Source organism: Sylvia atricapilla, chromosome 4 (assembly GCF_009819655.1).
Source record: "Sylvia atricapilla isolate bSylAtr1 chromosome 4, bSylAtr1.pri, whole genome shotgun sequence".
Classification (NCBI taxonomy): domain Eukaryota; kingdom Metazoa; phylum Chordata; class Aves; order Passeriformes; family Sylviidae; genus Sylvia; species Sylvia atricapilla.
Window position 1 is genome coordinate 7,210,813 of NC_089143.1, and position 15,921 is coordinate 7,226,733.

General features: G+C 39.2%; 1 protein-coding gene across 2 annotated transcripts in view; it reads left to right on the forward strand.

Annotated features, from left to right (window-relative positions):
- The window catches only part of CORIN (corin, serine peptidase), a 115,202-nt gene that overhangs the window by 19,598 nt on the left and 79,683 nt on the right, over positions 1-15,921 (forward strand). For both annotated transcript variants that reach the window (XM_066317045.1, XM_066317046.1), the window contains exon 3: positions 3,568-4,020. In XM_066317045.1, the coding sequence (XP_066173142.1) occupies positions 3,568-4,020 (453 nt within the window). The remainder of the gene's footprint in view (positions 1-3,567; positions 4,021-15,921) is intronic.

The window sequence follows — 15,921 nt, forward strand, 5'->3', positions numbered from 1 at the left end:
TGCTTCTGTCATCTGGACATGGCCAGCTGTAGGTGGAGACACAAATCAAAAATGGTTACATCTATTCCTCAATGAACGAACTATTTGGCTTATGATTTACCATCTACAGCTCTGTATGAACTCAAGTCTGAAGAATAGTTGGATATAGTGTGCCTGTATGCATGAATAAAATGTGTGTTCTGTATGTGATGCATGTCTGTTGGCAAACATTGATAGAGAATAATTAACTTCTCTTCACCGAAGAGATTAAGAAAGAACTGATTTTGAAATTTAAATATAGATGATATAAAAACATATCCAGTAAGCTTAATTTAAGATTTAAGATATACCATAGTGTTTTTAAGGGAATGATGGGGGGAAGGGTGAAAATCAAAGCAAGTGGGAGCCCAGCACAGAGAGTGGAATAAAGTGCTTAAATTCTCTGTGGTGTATTGGTAAAAGGAGAAAATAGGAGGAAAATGTGGGAGAAGAAGGAGATGACTCAGGAAGGTGGCCTAAAACTCTTAAAAACTGAGTGGAAATAGAATTGTTATCTAGAGCTAGCAAGTGGAGGATGTCAGAGGCTCATGCCTACCTCCCTCAAGGGAGCTGAGCCAGGCTGATGTTATTTTGGAGGGAAAAAATGTTAAAAAGAATTATAATACTGTTCATTGTCAGTGGAGATGATCCAGTTAGGAAGTCCCTTTGTGTCGAAGAGGTTCATTGTGTGGTCCCTGTTAAGAGGAGTTGTTATCACTAGGAAACTGTAAAAATAGAACAAAAAATGCTGTTGTTGGAAAGATGGGTCAAAGAAGCAAAAAAGTATTTGGGGATCTCAGTGAAAGAAGTAAATGACCTCATGGCAGTGATAGACATAGTTGTTATTTGTCGTTCCAGAAAAAGAATGAAATAAATCTTGAGTGAGAAGATGATAGAATCCAGTGGGTAGCCTCAATATTTTGTTTCACAGTATTTATTTCACTACTATATCCCTCCAAAGGGGGTTTTCAAACATCTCTCAAGAGTTTACCTGTCTTGTAATATATTGCCTCTATTCTACTGAGTGATATATAAATAGCTAATAATTTAATTTTAAATCAGTATTAGTAGCTCTTTGGGACCAACATTTTACAGCCTTTTTCTATTTTTATGCTGAGTGGAAGAGAAGAGATGAGTCTAGGGAGGAGGAGAGAGAATGTGAAAAAACACCTTAAGCTATTCTTGAATTATGGAAAAATACTATGCAGTTACCCAAAGGAGTTAAAAAGGCTTATTTTAACTTTTTGAAAACTGCAAAAAAACCCCAAAAAACCCCAAACCTAGTTAAGTTTGAAACTTGAAACAAAGTAGGCTTCTGAATTCTAGAGATTCAGTGCTTTGTTTGAACACAAATATCTGGCATCCAAATAAAGCCACATTTAAGTGAGCACAATTTCTGAGCACATCCAGTCACTCTTCTTTAGACTTTAGCAAACCTTATTAATACTAGTCCCTATTTGTGAAAATGCACTTAGTGTTTGGTTTGACCAGAGGACTCAAAGAAAACAAAACAAAATGCTGCTTAAATAATTTGCAGGTGGGAGATTTTTAGATGCTTCTGTAAAATACACACGGTAAATTCCTCCAAACCCCAATGATATATGAACATCTGCTGGTGGAAAACCAGAAAACTTAACATTTATATAAAGTTCCCCTGGGTTTGTCCAGTAGAAGTTAGACATAAAGATTTACTTGCAGTTAGTGACACTGGAGCCAAAACAATCCAGCCTGAATAAATGAGGATATGGTAAATCTCAAATGGTAAGCTTTTCTTGCAACTCATTATATTTCAGAAATGTCACCAATTTTTCTTGCTGTTTGCATTTGCTATAGTTAATGGTTACTCAGTAAAAAAGGAAATGCTGACATTGCCCTTCTCAGCTATTCCCTTATATCTTTTCCAGTTCTCTTTCTCGCTTACCTATAAAGTTTTCCAACACAAAGTCACTTCAGTTGGAGTCTCCTGGCATTTTTAGTTACTTGTAGCTGTGATCAATAAACATTTCCACCTGCCCAGTCCTTGGAATGTCATACTAGTTAACTGATTTATTCTAGCAGCAGAGTGCATGGAGAAGTGAGAAGAGGAATTCAGTAATGGGAATGCGCTCAGGATACCCTCTTGGGCTCTGTGTGGTGCCTGGAGTTGGCAGAGGGGTGGCTTTGTCTGAGGACAGAGCTTGGGGTAGTGGAGGGTGAACAAAACCCTAACTGAGCTAGTGCAACCAGCCATTTTGGTCAGTGCAATAACCAAAATGAAAATTAAGTCTATGAGAGATGGTGGTGGGTGTTTTGTGGACTTAGGAGTCATAGAATCATAGAAAGATCATCTAATTCCAATGCTCTGCCATTTGGGGTTCATCTATACCAAGCAGCTAATGAAGGATCAAATGAATATGAGGAAAAGTTATTAAAATTATCAGTTGTTTCCGAAGTACTTCAAAACATTTGGGAGACTTTATGTTTTGATGATTCCTTCTAATTTTCTTTTATAATCAAGTCTAGATGAACTGTGCTTATTATGATTAAGCTCTTTTACGTGATTTACAAAAATTGCTTTTGCTATTTACCAAGAATTTCTTATAGTGTAATACAGAGTGGTGCTTCTGTTCTAGCATTAAATATGATTCCAATACATTTGGTTAAAGAATTTGAGATGGAATTTGTTGTTTTCATTATAGATCTGTAAGTTATATGTCCTATACATGTTTAAAATGCCTTCTTTATTATTTGGATTAATAAGTTAAAGATCAGTTCTCTTACTGTGTAGTTTAAATTACCAATACTTGTGGGATACATCTACTCACTGTTATGCAGCTGGTTTGATTTGTGAATTATAATTAGTTGCAACTATTCAACACATACAACTAAGCAAAGTCTGGTTTTGTCTATAATATAATAAATCAAAAAATAAAGCCAGCAAGTGACTATAATTTTGGACAATAACTGCATATTTAGAACCCAGTCTCAAGAATAGTGACAAAGAACTCAGGGACACATATTTAGCAGTGGTAGTTAAATTACATAATCTTAATAGAGAAAACAGAACCTCTTTCCATTGCACAAATTAGTGAATATGGAATATATTAAAAATGTATTGGTTCCCTTGAAGCTTCAGAATTGGATTTCTGAAGATAGTGGTACTATGAAAACAAGAGATGATGCAATTTAAAAGGAGAAAAAAAAAAGCATTGTCCATCTTGTTAACACAATGATAGAACAAATGCATGTTGGAGGTCCTTGAAATTGCAGTCTGTAGTTTTAAACATTTAAGTATTCGGTATACTATAAATACAATTAAAACATTTTAAGCTCATGGAATCATTTGTTTCTCTGTTTATCCTACAGCAACTATGTTTTGTATGCTACTGTTATTTTGTTGCTAGATAGAATTCTTAAATTTAGCTGTCTTTAATTTAAATTCTGAAATTAAAATACTTTCTAAATCTGTGTCATTATGTTCATTATTAACTTTCCAAAACAAATTGGTAACATTATTCTTCCAGGTTATGGTAATTCTGATGTGTTGTTTTTTTTTTTCCTTTATTGCAGGAGTGTTAGAAAAAACATGCTTTTATTCAAATGGAAGTGAGGGACTCACAGTGAATGGTGACTTTGAAATATCTCGTGATCTTTTGCCAAGTATGGTTGAAAATAGTTCCAAGACTGATCCCGCAGCGGATCTCGGCACACAGCCCTCTTCCTGGACCACCACGCCTTTATCCCACATTGACCAAATGAACAAGAACTCAAATACATTTAGAGAGTCCTTCCAGGAGAATTCCTTTGGTACCCCAACTCAAGGCACAGTGCTCAGTCATCAGCCTGCCTCCAACGCTGCTTTGGCAGCGGGCTCTGAAGACAACACCCGGCTGTTTGCCACTGCAGAGGAGGTGACCTTGTGGTCTACAGATGCTTCTTTTGACAACACAGAGAGGATGACCACTCTGCCAATATTAAGCCCTACCCGACCATCTGTGTCACAAAAAATGGATCAGAAAAAAAGTAAGTTTATATTTTCTTTGGTCCCATGGTTCTGGCCCGAAAACTACAGAGCATACTATTGACATGCTCCCCAGTGTGCTTCTGTGAGGTCTAAGGAATGTGTCCCTTTTGATAATTTATTTTGTTGTGTGTATTCTGTGTTGCAATCAGCTGGTTTTTTCTGAGAACATTTGTTCAACTTGTTAAGGAAAATGCAGTAAATTCTCTCAGTATGAAAACTTACAATACATTCTTCAGTTGGTGACAATCAGGCTTACCAAGGCTGGAGATGAGTTACTGCACTTTCTAAGTCTGTAGATTGTATGTTCTGTGCTTCTTTAAAACTATGTATGTGGCAAGAACATTCCTAATCTTGGGATACAATTGCAGTTACAACTTTGTCTTAATGGATAAATTCTCTAATTTGAAGCAGTTTTTCTATGTAGCCATAAAGTTGTCATTTTTGAGAGAGAGTAACCACAATTAACTGGGATCAGGACTTTTTTTGTTTGTTTGTTTGTTTGACTATGACAGTAGGTGCATTTTATTAATGTCAAATGTTATTGATTCATCATACAAATCGTAGTGAAGGATTCCCTGATACTGCTTTGCTAATTATTGAAACACAAGGGTACCATATTGAAATGAATCCGTTTCTCTAGAACTGTTTATCATTCCTTCCTTTCTTCTTAATCCCACCAGAGCACAAAGCAAAATTTATGGATAAGGTCATAGAGAAAACTTAATGTGAATCACTGATTCATCAGTATTTTCTCCTGTCCCCTAGACTATAGTGGCTTCATAGGCCATCTGAATGGCCTGTAGTGGTCACCCTATGGAATTGGTGCAGGCTTTTTGCAGGTTCTATTTGTGAAATTATTTTTCTTATGTAGATTTCTCTCTTTTTCTCACCTTGCACCCCAAACTCAGGATAAACATATAAATGCACACTTCAATCCTATTTGTGGTTCCTTTATTTACTTTTTTTTGGCAACTTGGCAAATTATCACTGTGCCAAGGAACAGCAGGAAAGCATAGTGTGCAACAATACAAACATTTTCATCATCATATTTGAGATACCTGAAATTTCAGGAAATACAGATGAAGCAGTGTAAAGCCCTTTTGCCTTTTCTTACCATGTTGAAATCAACTCTTTCAAGATGTGTATAACATGCATATGTAACATGCAGATGTGTGTGTATGGCATGTGATATTTTTCCCTGCTACAGTGTTAATGCAGCAACAGCACTACAGTGACACAGGACAGCCTTAGGTCTGGATTTCTAATCTTTCAGACATTTGAGGTTTGATATTATACAGAGAGGCACTTTCAGGACTTTGCAAGTGTGTGTTCTATTCTGGTAAGTGCAGTTCATTCCAACAGCAGAATGACTGCGTGTATATTCGGTAGGCGTGGCTGCTTGGAATCCTATTGTGGCATAGTATTTTCTGTGTAAAGAAAAAAGGGAGAAGAGGTGTTCAAATACCAAATTTGAAATCCCAGATTTCTTTAAAAAATTCCCGCAGCAACAAAAAAAATCCCATCCTGAAATGAGATACTTTGCCCAAAACCATCCAGAGATAGTATGTTACTAATCAATAGCCTTGCAGTCTTCGATTCCACTTTGAAGTGTTTTGCTTATCTGTATTCATGGGGACATGTATGTAGATTTAAAAAAAAAAAAAAAAAAAAAAAAAAAAAATTAAGTATCCAGAAGCCATGTGTTTTCCCATGGCTCTCCAAGGCAGGGAGGACTAGAAAGCAGGGGATTTCTAGCACTGTCTGCTACTCACTTCCTTTCTTGTCCTGGCCTTTGCAAATTAACTCCTTATACTTATCTTTAGTCTCTTTGATCTCTTGTTTTCCACTAAGTTTGCTTCATGGAGAGAACCCTAAGGTAACACAGAACATGGTCTGATGTTCACAGGAGTTCTTATGTATTCTGATGTGGAGGGCAATGAGATATAACTGGGAGGTGGGAGTTTTGGAACAGTGAAACTGGAATATTCTGTAGGAGTAAAAATGATTTTTTTGGGGGACAAGTAAAACTTAAAGACCACATCGGATTGGTGGTAGTAGATCAGATTGTTTCTCCCTTGCCTAATGTCTGAATCCATCTGTGAGGATTAGCACATGCCTGAAGAAGAATAAACTAGGGCTGGCATGCTGAGACATTTGAATGCCATGTGGTAGCAGATTGCAGTGATCTGCAGTGAGTCCTGATGAGCGTTCATTCGTCCTCCCATGAATTGACATGATCTCTTTTGAACCGATGTGAAATGGAGGTTTGAGCCTTTTAAGCATATCTTATAAGGAAACTAACCTCCGAATGAAGTGTAAGGCTGATGTTCCCTCATCATCAGTGCACACTAGCAGATCATCCATCAGTACGAGTTCCATCTGGTTCAAATGTGAGGAGGTGAATGCATTTCTGTTCATTTAGTAAGTATGCATGTCTTGGAATTTATGCTGATTCTATGCAGAACAGTAAAAGAGAAAAGATATGTCATATGTCATAGAGATTGCCAGTTTAAAGCCAACCAGACAAAAGTCTGTGAACACATTTGGACTGGCATTCACATAGCTGTTAAGTTTTTGGTCTGATGCTAGTATCCCTAGTGCTGGATTTGCTTTACAGGTGGACCACAGCTTCAATAAAAGACATTAATAAGAGAAATAATAAATATTGTGACCATATGGTACTCAGTCAACACTTTAATACCAGTAAGACGTTGCTGAGTTACTAACTGGAGGGAAATGAAATTTGGCACATATGACATCAATTATTTAAGAAGTCCTTGAGGCAGAAGGAAGTTCTTTGGCACAAATTGTAGCAAAGAATAGATTAGTGGGTAAATAGGAATGAATGATACAATAAAGAAGAGATGAAGTAGTTTATTTCCATTTTACGAGGGGAAGCAATACCTCACAAATCTATTAGAAAGTTCTTTGAAGGAGACAGTGAAAATGCTGGTTAATATAACATACTTGGCTTTTCAAAATGCTGTTAACAAGTGTCTTCACTGAGAAGTGTTACAGACACTCTTCTCACAGACTATGCATTCATTAAAAGACAGAAGGAAAAGTAAGAATGAATGGCTAGGCTCCAGAGTGAGGAAGGCTGCTGATGGAGTCTTACAGACATACAGTGTTTTCTGATCAGGGAAAACAGAAAATAGTCAAGTGATAACATTTCTGCTATTACAGATTTAGCTGCCTAAAATGAGTAGCTGGGAATCACATAAAGGTTTCACAGTGGAGAAAGTGACTGATAAAATGTTTAAATGACTGTGCTAATGGATGTGAAAAAATGCTGGAGAGTGGGATAGAATTCAACAATGTGAATTCTATCAAATACCATGCTGGACTTTCAGCTAGTGTTAGCACCAAAATATGGACCTGATGGTTTGCTGCAGTCAGCATTCTGTCTCCATGAGAGCCCTCATCATGAAGTCTACAAAGAACAAAATGCAAAACCAGCTACATTGGCGTGTAACTTAAGAAAGATAACAGTAGAATTGGAAAAGGCAAACAGCAGGCAACCAGACCAGTGGAGACATGGAAAGACTTAGATGTGGGAAGGCACTAAATAGAAGGATGACACTATTTTCCTTCTGGAAAACATCTGGCTTACGAGTAAGTTCTTGTGGATATTCAGACCATTTTGAGTGTCTAGGTGAAATAGAAGTTACTCACTGTTTTTCATTGTATGAGGAGCTGCCTTTTTTTTTTTTTTTTTTTTTTTTTTTTTTTTTTTTTTTTTCTCCCCCTCCTGTAAGGCAATAAGCTAAAAGAAAAAGAGAGAGAGAGACACCTCATGGAACTTACTGCCACAGGTTGATGGGAAAACCAGAACGTATGGAAATACTTGGAGAACTTTGTGAGAGTTTGATCTGTTGGGGCTTGTAGAAACAATAGTCCACTGGCAACTTCTGCCTTTTGAAGGCTCAAGATTTTATGTTGTCAGAAGTTGCTGTTAGAGTCCTAGGTGGTTGTTCCTTATATTTGTCCAATATTTTTAGAATTTTTCTTGAATATATAATGATGGCCCCTGCCAAAGGTAACTTCTGAATACAGTAAATGTATTCCGTGTTACCTCTCTGTTGCAAAGCAACTGCAGGAATACATTTTTCCTGTTGAGGGATTTGAGTTTGAGTGATTTCATATCTAAATGTTTTCTGGAGGCATGGGCCATGGTCCTAAGTCATGAGGACAGCTCACTGTAGAGTTTTCTGATGGCAAAAACATCAGGATGGGAGTCTTAGGTGAATCAATATGTTCAGTAGTATTTATTAATAGAATTTAGAAGTATATGCAGCAATATTCTGTTCATTTGTCAATCAATGCTTAACAGAAAAAAAGACGATATAATAAATAGTAACTTGTAAAGAATAAAGCATAGTTTTCCAAGGAAACATTGATGCAAATTTATTGGTACTTTTTTCTCTCTGAAATAAAAATCAGACTGTTCTTAGGCAGTGAAGTGGAAGACCTGATTCAAATGAAGCAGACTCCCTGTTTTGTAATACTGATGATTTGGGGAGACAGGAAGAATGAGAGATAGTGAGCAAGGGCTGACCTTCTTCCTAAAAAAAACTTCCTGTGGGTAACTGGAATATACACTGGAACAAGAAGTATTAGTATCTGATTTTGTTTCTTCCACTCACTGGTTTATTTGCATATGTATATTTAATACCCTGGTTGGTTTTTTTTTTTTTTTTTTTTTTTTTTTTTTTTTTTTTTTTGTGTCAATTCTCCCAAAGATCTGCTCCAGCAGACAGTCTAGTAATGCCTTGCCATTTCTCAGAAACAGTTTCAGTGGGGAACTCTACCGGTGTCCAAATCCTAACATGAAAGCGGCATGGCCAGGCTTGATCTTCAGCCGTGCCCATCCCTGCAGGGCATCCCCATGGCCCTGCCGGCCGAGAGGGGCTGAGAGGGACTGTGAGGTGCCGAGAGGGGCAGTGAGGGGCAGAGAGGGGCCGAGAGGGGCCATGAGGGGCAGTGACGGGCCGGGAGGGGCCGTGAGGGGCCGAGAGGGGCAGTGATGGGCTGTAAAGGGGCCGTGGAGGGCAGTGAGGGGCCGTGGAGGGCAGTGACGGGCCGTGAGGCGCCGTGAGGGGCAGAGAGGGGCAGTGACGGGCGGAGAGGGGCAGTGACGGGCCAGGAGGGGCCGTGAGGGGCCGAGAGGGGCAGTGACGGGCTGTAAAGGGGCCATGACAGGCCGTGGAAGGCCGAGAGGGGCAGTGATGGGCTGTAAAGCGGCCGTGACGGGCCGTGGAGGGCCGAGAGGGGCAGTGATGGGCTGTAAAGCGGCCGTGACGGGCCGTGGAGGGCCGAGAGGGGCAGTGATGGGCTGTAAAGCGGCCGTGACGGGCCGTGGAGGGCCGAGAGGGGCCGTGAGGGGCAGTGACGGGCCGTGGAGGGGCCGTGGAAGGCAGTGAGGGGCCGAGAGGGGCAGTGAGGGGCAGTGACGGGCCGTGAGGGGCAGTGATGGGCTGTAAAGGGGCCGTGAGGGGCAGTGACGGGCCGTGAGGGGCAGTGATGGGCTGTAAAGGGGCCGTGAGGGGCAGTGACGGGCTGTAAAGGGGCCGTGACGGGCCGTGGAAGGCCGTGAGGGGCAGTGATGGGCTGTAAAGGGGCCGTGACGGGCAGTGAGGGGCAGTGACGGGCCGGGAGGGGCAGTGAGGGGCTGTAAAGGGGCCGGGAGGGGCCGTGAGGGGCAGTGACGGGCTGTAAAGGGGCCGTGACGGGCCGTGGAAGGCCGAGAGGGGCAGTGACGGGCCGTGACGGGCCGTGGAAGGCCGAGAGGGGCAGTGATGGGCTGTAAAGGGGCCGTGGAAGGCCGTGAGGGGCCGTGGCGGCCGGACGCGCCCCTCAGCACGGCCCCTGTGCCGCAGCAGCGCCCGGCCCCGCTCCTGCCCCCCTGCCGCCGCCAGAGGGCGCCGCGAACGCGGGTCCTGCGCCCCGCGCGGCCGGGTTTAAATGCGACCTGAAGTGACATCCAGCTGTGAGAAACTTAATCACGTCAAGCTCTTAAACGTTTTCATTTTTACGCACTAAGATATAAGGTTGTTTTTGACCTCTAATTGCTCGAGCTGAGAAATTTTGTCAGAATTCTTATTTGTTCACACACAACAAAAACTGGAATAGTGTAACTGGAGCATTGAAGAATAACTGTATTAATGTAGCCAGCTAGGCTTCTCTGTGAACGTAAGTGTTCAAACTCTAGTGGTAGAAAAAGAATTAGGCCTTCTCTGAATGTTTTAAAAATGCAGTGCTTAAAAGAAAATCCCAGTGCCCTAAACAGTAGAGTCAGTAGCAGTCAGATAAAGAAATGGCCAAGGAAGTTGTATCTCATGTCCTGCTACACGTATTTTGCCAAATGGGCTATCAAATTCAGATCTAAACTATCTAGGCTGCAGTATTTCTGGCTAACACAAACGATTGTTTAGAGACAATGACTATGCTATACCAAAACAAGAACATACGTACATACCTCTGAAAAATACAGTTGTGGGAATTTCCCATGGGGAAAGCACTTAATCTGTTAGGCTGATCAGCCTTAGTTAACTGAGGCTTTGAAGATCAACACCCAGATCTTAAACTTCCCCTGCGAATTTCCACATGGGAAACTTCAGGTCACAGAGCATATTTTGTGTATACTTGCAGTGTTTTGATTTTCAAGTGGGGTTCTGTATTCCACTCTTAGGTTCTAGACAGATTTTGCAGAGGAAGGTTTGCTGTATTAGTTTAATCTGAAACTGAGGTAGGTAGAGTTATCATTGTGAGATGTACTTGGAAAAAAGGAGCCTAATTTCTTATTAAATAGATCAGAAGAGAAGCTATCCTAGAAAGGTAATTAAATTAACCTGAGAGAACTGGACAGCTCAGACACAACCTATTTCTATGCTGACCTATTCATAACCTAAATTATTTTAAGTCTTTCACAAAGCACTGTGGTTTTATTATTTTGTTTTGAACATAACAGTATTGGTACGTAATTAAGTGTTATCAATCAAGCTAGCATTCGTTTTCACTTATTGAAAACATGTTTGTTAGAAAAACCCACAAAAAAAAACCCAGCCAAAAACATCTGGATGCCTGCCTGCTTCCAGTGGAGGCTACCATTTTTCATCCCCTTCTTTAAAAAAAGGCCTATCAAGAGGGGTAAAGTCATGCACATATTTCAGAAGAATAGCAAAACCCTGTCCAACTTAATGTACCATGGGAAGTAGCCTCTAATGATAGATCTAACTGTAAAATTACTTTCAATATGTGCCTTTTGTTTAATGGTAGACTCTTAGAAATACGTCTCCAATTTCACTAAAGAATTCTGTAATTAGGAAATGAGTGATCAGAATACCAGATCTGGAATGCAGGCCTGCTTACAGGGGGGTAAATGTTCAGCCTCACCTTTGGCTCTTGAGCTTACCTGCTCTCAGCTGTGCCTGCCCAAGGGATTGAAGAGCTATGGGCTTCAGCCAAGAAGAGCAGCATCTGGAAGCAACTTGCTGAGAGAAGTGGAGCTCCAAGAAAGGGGGTGACTTGATGAAGTGTCCAGCCTTTTGCAATATTCTTTGGTCAAGAGAATAGCCGAGTTAGAATTTAAGACTTGCTCTGAGCAAGAAGTGTTTGGGGCAGACTGGGTGTGGTGTTCATTCTAAAGCAGCTGGTACAGATTGCCTCAAAAAAATAATTATGATAACACTTCACCTCTGATCTAAAATATGCGTTGTATTTCCCTCGTGACTAATCCTCTCTCTGTGACCTGAGAGATAATGAATTGTTTTTCTCTCTACTGCAGGTGGTCAGTAGCCTCACCACCTCTCCCTTTGGTACTTGTAGGGAGCACAAGGGGGAATTAACAATCACTCATTCCTTTCAGATTGCATAATTCATTAGCTGAGGGAAATTAGATGCAGAGCAGTCGTTCTCAGTCCTGGTGCCCTGACTTGTGTTTCAGATTCATGGATGAGATTTGCTGTTCAAAAGTTTGTTTTGCTCTTCCCCACATAAACTGTTACGGTCAGGTGGGCTTCATTGAAAGGTTGGTGATACTGAGAAGGTGTCTCCCTTCCCTTTGCTCTGAACCATACGCTGCTTTTCATGGCATTTGTTTGCTCAGGGAGCTGACTCAGCTCTAGCACTGGCTGGGTTAGCTCTTGGGTGGTTTGGCACAAAAGTTGTTTCAAAGGAAATGGCAAGCACACATGGTTGAAAGGAAGCAGTATTGCACCATTGCATCAGTTCAATTGTCTTGTGAAATGTTTTTCTGACTGTGTCAGTTGACTTGGGAAAAGTCATGACCTTCTGTTAGAAACTTACTCGGGAAGTACCTTGCTTATATATTTAGGCTACTATCACTGTTACTGAGCCCTCAGGAGACAGGAGTTTGTCAAATGTCTACCCACATGCAAATATAATAAACTTTGAACTGCTTGTCTTCAGATTATGTCTTAGTGCTGTGTTAAAGCCCAAATAAACACACTCTCTTAAGCCTTTTGTTAGGGATGGAGACAGTACACGTTTCATGTGTAAATTGCTTCTGATAATTTCTCAGAGTCTGCAGGATCATTTATACCCATTATCACCTAAAATAAAAGCTATTAGTGCTTTTACTTAAGTGCTTCTTAATCTATGTTTCCATTTTGCAGTATACTGTAGAGGATCACTGTTCTAGCAAATGAGAAATGCTTATTTTTCACAGCTAGAATAGCAGCTTCTTTTTACACTGTTTTCCATCCCTTCATCCCTTTTGGTAATGGTGGTATTGCTGTTTGCACACACTTTTGCTTTTTTATTGTCTACAGACACAGTGTTTACCAAAAGTTTGTTAGCTGTGGTAGCTCTCTTGAAAGAGAAATACTGGTCAACTCCTCAAGGACATTTTGATCTTGTCAGGAGAGACTATTAAAAAATAGGGACCTTGCTGTTAACAGTCATCTGTAATATTGTGCTTTTACACCAGAGTATGGAGTTAATTTGCCTTTTCCTTCACTTTGTCAATGCTTAATGGATGCTTCTAGGTATGAGCTCTCTGTTTCCGTGGTACAACTAAAGAGTTGGTCAGTTGCAAAGGGAACAAGAAGTGTCATGGAAGTGGTGATTCTGTCACCCGTGGATTTGTTGTTCTATGTGGATGTTACAAATGTGGATAGGGATAAAGAAACCCCTTGTCATTTTAATTTTTTTTTTTAACAGAACAGATATAAATGGGAGACAGATAAAAAGCAAACACTTTTTTCTCAGCAAAAATGAGACCACAAGAATCAAGCTCTCTTGATTTCTTTAAGCAAGTAACTGTGTGGTAGTAGTTGGCATCAGTTTAGAGAAAGATAGCTGTAGAATAATTTATTTTTCAGTAAGTTGCATCGTCAAAAATTAGATTTAATTTAAATCTTGAAACTACAGCTTTTTATGCTATTTTTTTAGAAGGTGAATATATAATAAAGGAATTATGTAGTTTCTGTAAGAGGACCTGTGCTTTAGTTGTAGAACAATGAAACATGTTGCCTGATGTACATCAGTAAAGAAGCCTTAAGAAATAAATGCTTTTGAACCATGTGTATTTTATAAGCTTCTTACTGACTACAACTTCTTTTTTTTTCATGGTATCATTACTGAAATTACTCCTATGCATTTATCATTCAGTACTTATTTATTAGAGTTGCAGAAGTGAATTGTGTCTATTATTCTAGAAGAAGTTTTGAGTAATTAGGCAGTTGATATGTATTTTGTACGTGATGTTCCTTTTTAAGCATCAATTTGAGTGGAAGTTTAAAATACTGTTTTGATTTTTTGCAAATGTACCTGAATAAGTACAGAAGGAATATGTGCAGTTGAAGAGAATCCTAGCAGGAACCACAGATGAGTAGACATTCAGCTCTTCTTCATTCATTGTGTTATTTCAATTTCTTTCACTCCACTTTCCTTGTCATGAAGAATTTGGAACCTTCTTCATTTACAGATGTCTCTTTTTTTTTCCCAGTGTTATGGTGACAATGTATCTGGTTCACATTTAATCTCAAGGAGCTACAGACGTCAAGAGAGTGACATATTTAAAAAGGGAAGGCAACTATTTAGAACAACACTTGAGCATATGCTAACTTCATTCCTATGCAGACAGCACTTCAGCACATGCTTAAAAGATGCTCTCAGTAGAGAAGCTGTCTAGCCTCGAGATTGAAATTCAAAATAAGCCAAAGTTAACTTTTAAAAAGTCATTTGGCACATACCTCCCTTGTTGATTGGAATAGGGTTTGCTGCTGTTCCAAAGTTCTGAAAAAATTGTCCATGTAACCTGTGGCTAACTTTTATCCCTGCATGCAAGGATATGAAAGAGTTTTAAGCAGTTTCTTCTATCAGGATCTTGAGGACAGTGCTGAACTTAAGAATTCCCTTAATTACCCATGGTCTGAGAGAGAGATTCTGCAACTTTTCACAAACTTCTGACCTCTGATTAGAGGCATCCAACTAGTGCTTACTAAAATAGTGCACTTCTAATGAGATAGATGCCTTTTAGAACTGGATGTCTCATTTTGGATCTACAATGAAAGATTTAAGTCTTGGTATGGCAGTCTTGAATATTCGGTTAGTGATCTAAGATATGTAGAAAAATAAAGTTAAGAACAGTGTTTGTAATGCTTTTGTTAACATCTACAATTTTAACTGCATATAAAACACATGTGATTCATTTAGATGGACTGAATTTTGGTAGGATGACAAGGTAGTCTGATTAAAACAAGTGTTAATTTGTTACTTTGATAAAGGTACATTTGCAGTATTTGTGTTCTAAGTGTTTCAGCATTCCATGAGGGAAAAAAAAATGGAACTGAGGGTGAAGTGACATGTGTAATGGTTCTCTAGCTCTAAGATATCAGTCCAAAAAAAGCACCCCTAGTGACTATAAGTTTTTAAATAGATTGAAATTATATGTGTCTGAATAGCTTACACCCTTATAAGTATTTCTAAAATTCTTGTGTAAATAATTTTCAAAAATCTTTTCTAAACCATAAGCCATTAAGTGCAGAAATGTTGGATGAAATCCAAGTAGCAGAAAATAACGAAGAATTACAAGGTGGGATGTGTTGAAGAGTAAATTGCACTCATGATTGAAAGGTAATATGCGCTTGTTACATGTCATAATTGTTAGATCACATTTGAGATCTTGGGTAGAGGAAAAAGTGTATAAATAGGGATATAAAAGCACTATCTGAAAATAAGAGCTGCATTAACAATAAAGGTTGTAGAAATTATCGGATGAAGCTGACATTGTGATACAGAAAATGAAAAGAAGCTAAAGGTGGAATATAAAAGGAAATATAATGACATGAGAGGTTATATCTTATAAACAGTAATTTCCACTGTGTGTAGAATAAAAGAGACCCTGGGGAGGAGACAGCAGGGGTCTCCAGTAGATGGGAAGAATCATTCAGACACTGAAAAGTTTGAAATTGTCAAAGAAATGAAATGCTTTCATTGTCTTGCTATTTACAATAGCAAATTCAGGAAAGATGTGTAAAAGATAAGCATTTTTAGGAGTCTTGAAGGGGAAATATTAAAGGAAAACAGAAATTAAAAAAAAAAGAAAAATCTTAAACTATCTGATTTAAAAGCAAAGTCAAGTGAACTGGATCCAAACTGGAAGTGTGAAGAAAATTGTGAATTATATTGACTGGTATATTTTGAGTAGTATGGCCAAACTCTCTGTGATGTTTCTTTATTGACTTTTAACCACAGCTCAAAATATGTCATGACACGAACAGCTGCAGATAAACCAACAGAATGCTTTTTAGAGGAATTGAGAGTTTTAGACTGGGGGAAATAGTACAAATGATACAGAGATGTTGATCAGGCTTGAAAAAAAATTGAAGTCTAGATTTTTCTCAAGCTATTTTTTTCCACAGCTTTATTTTGGG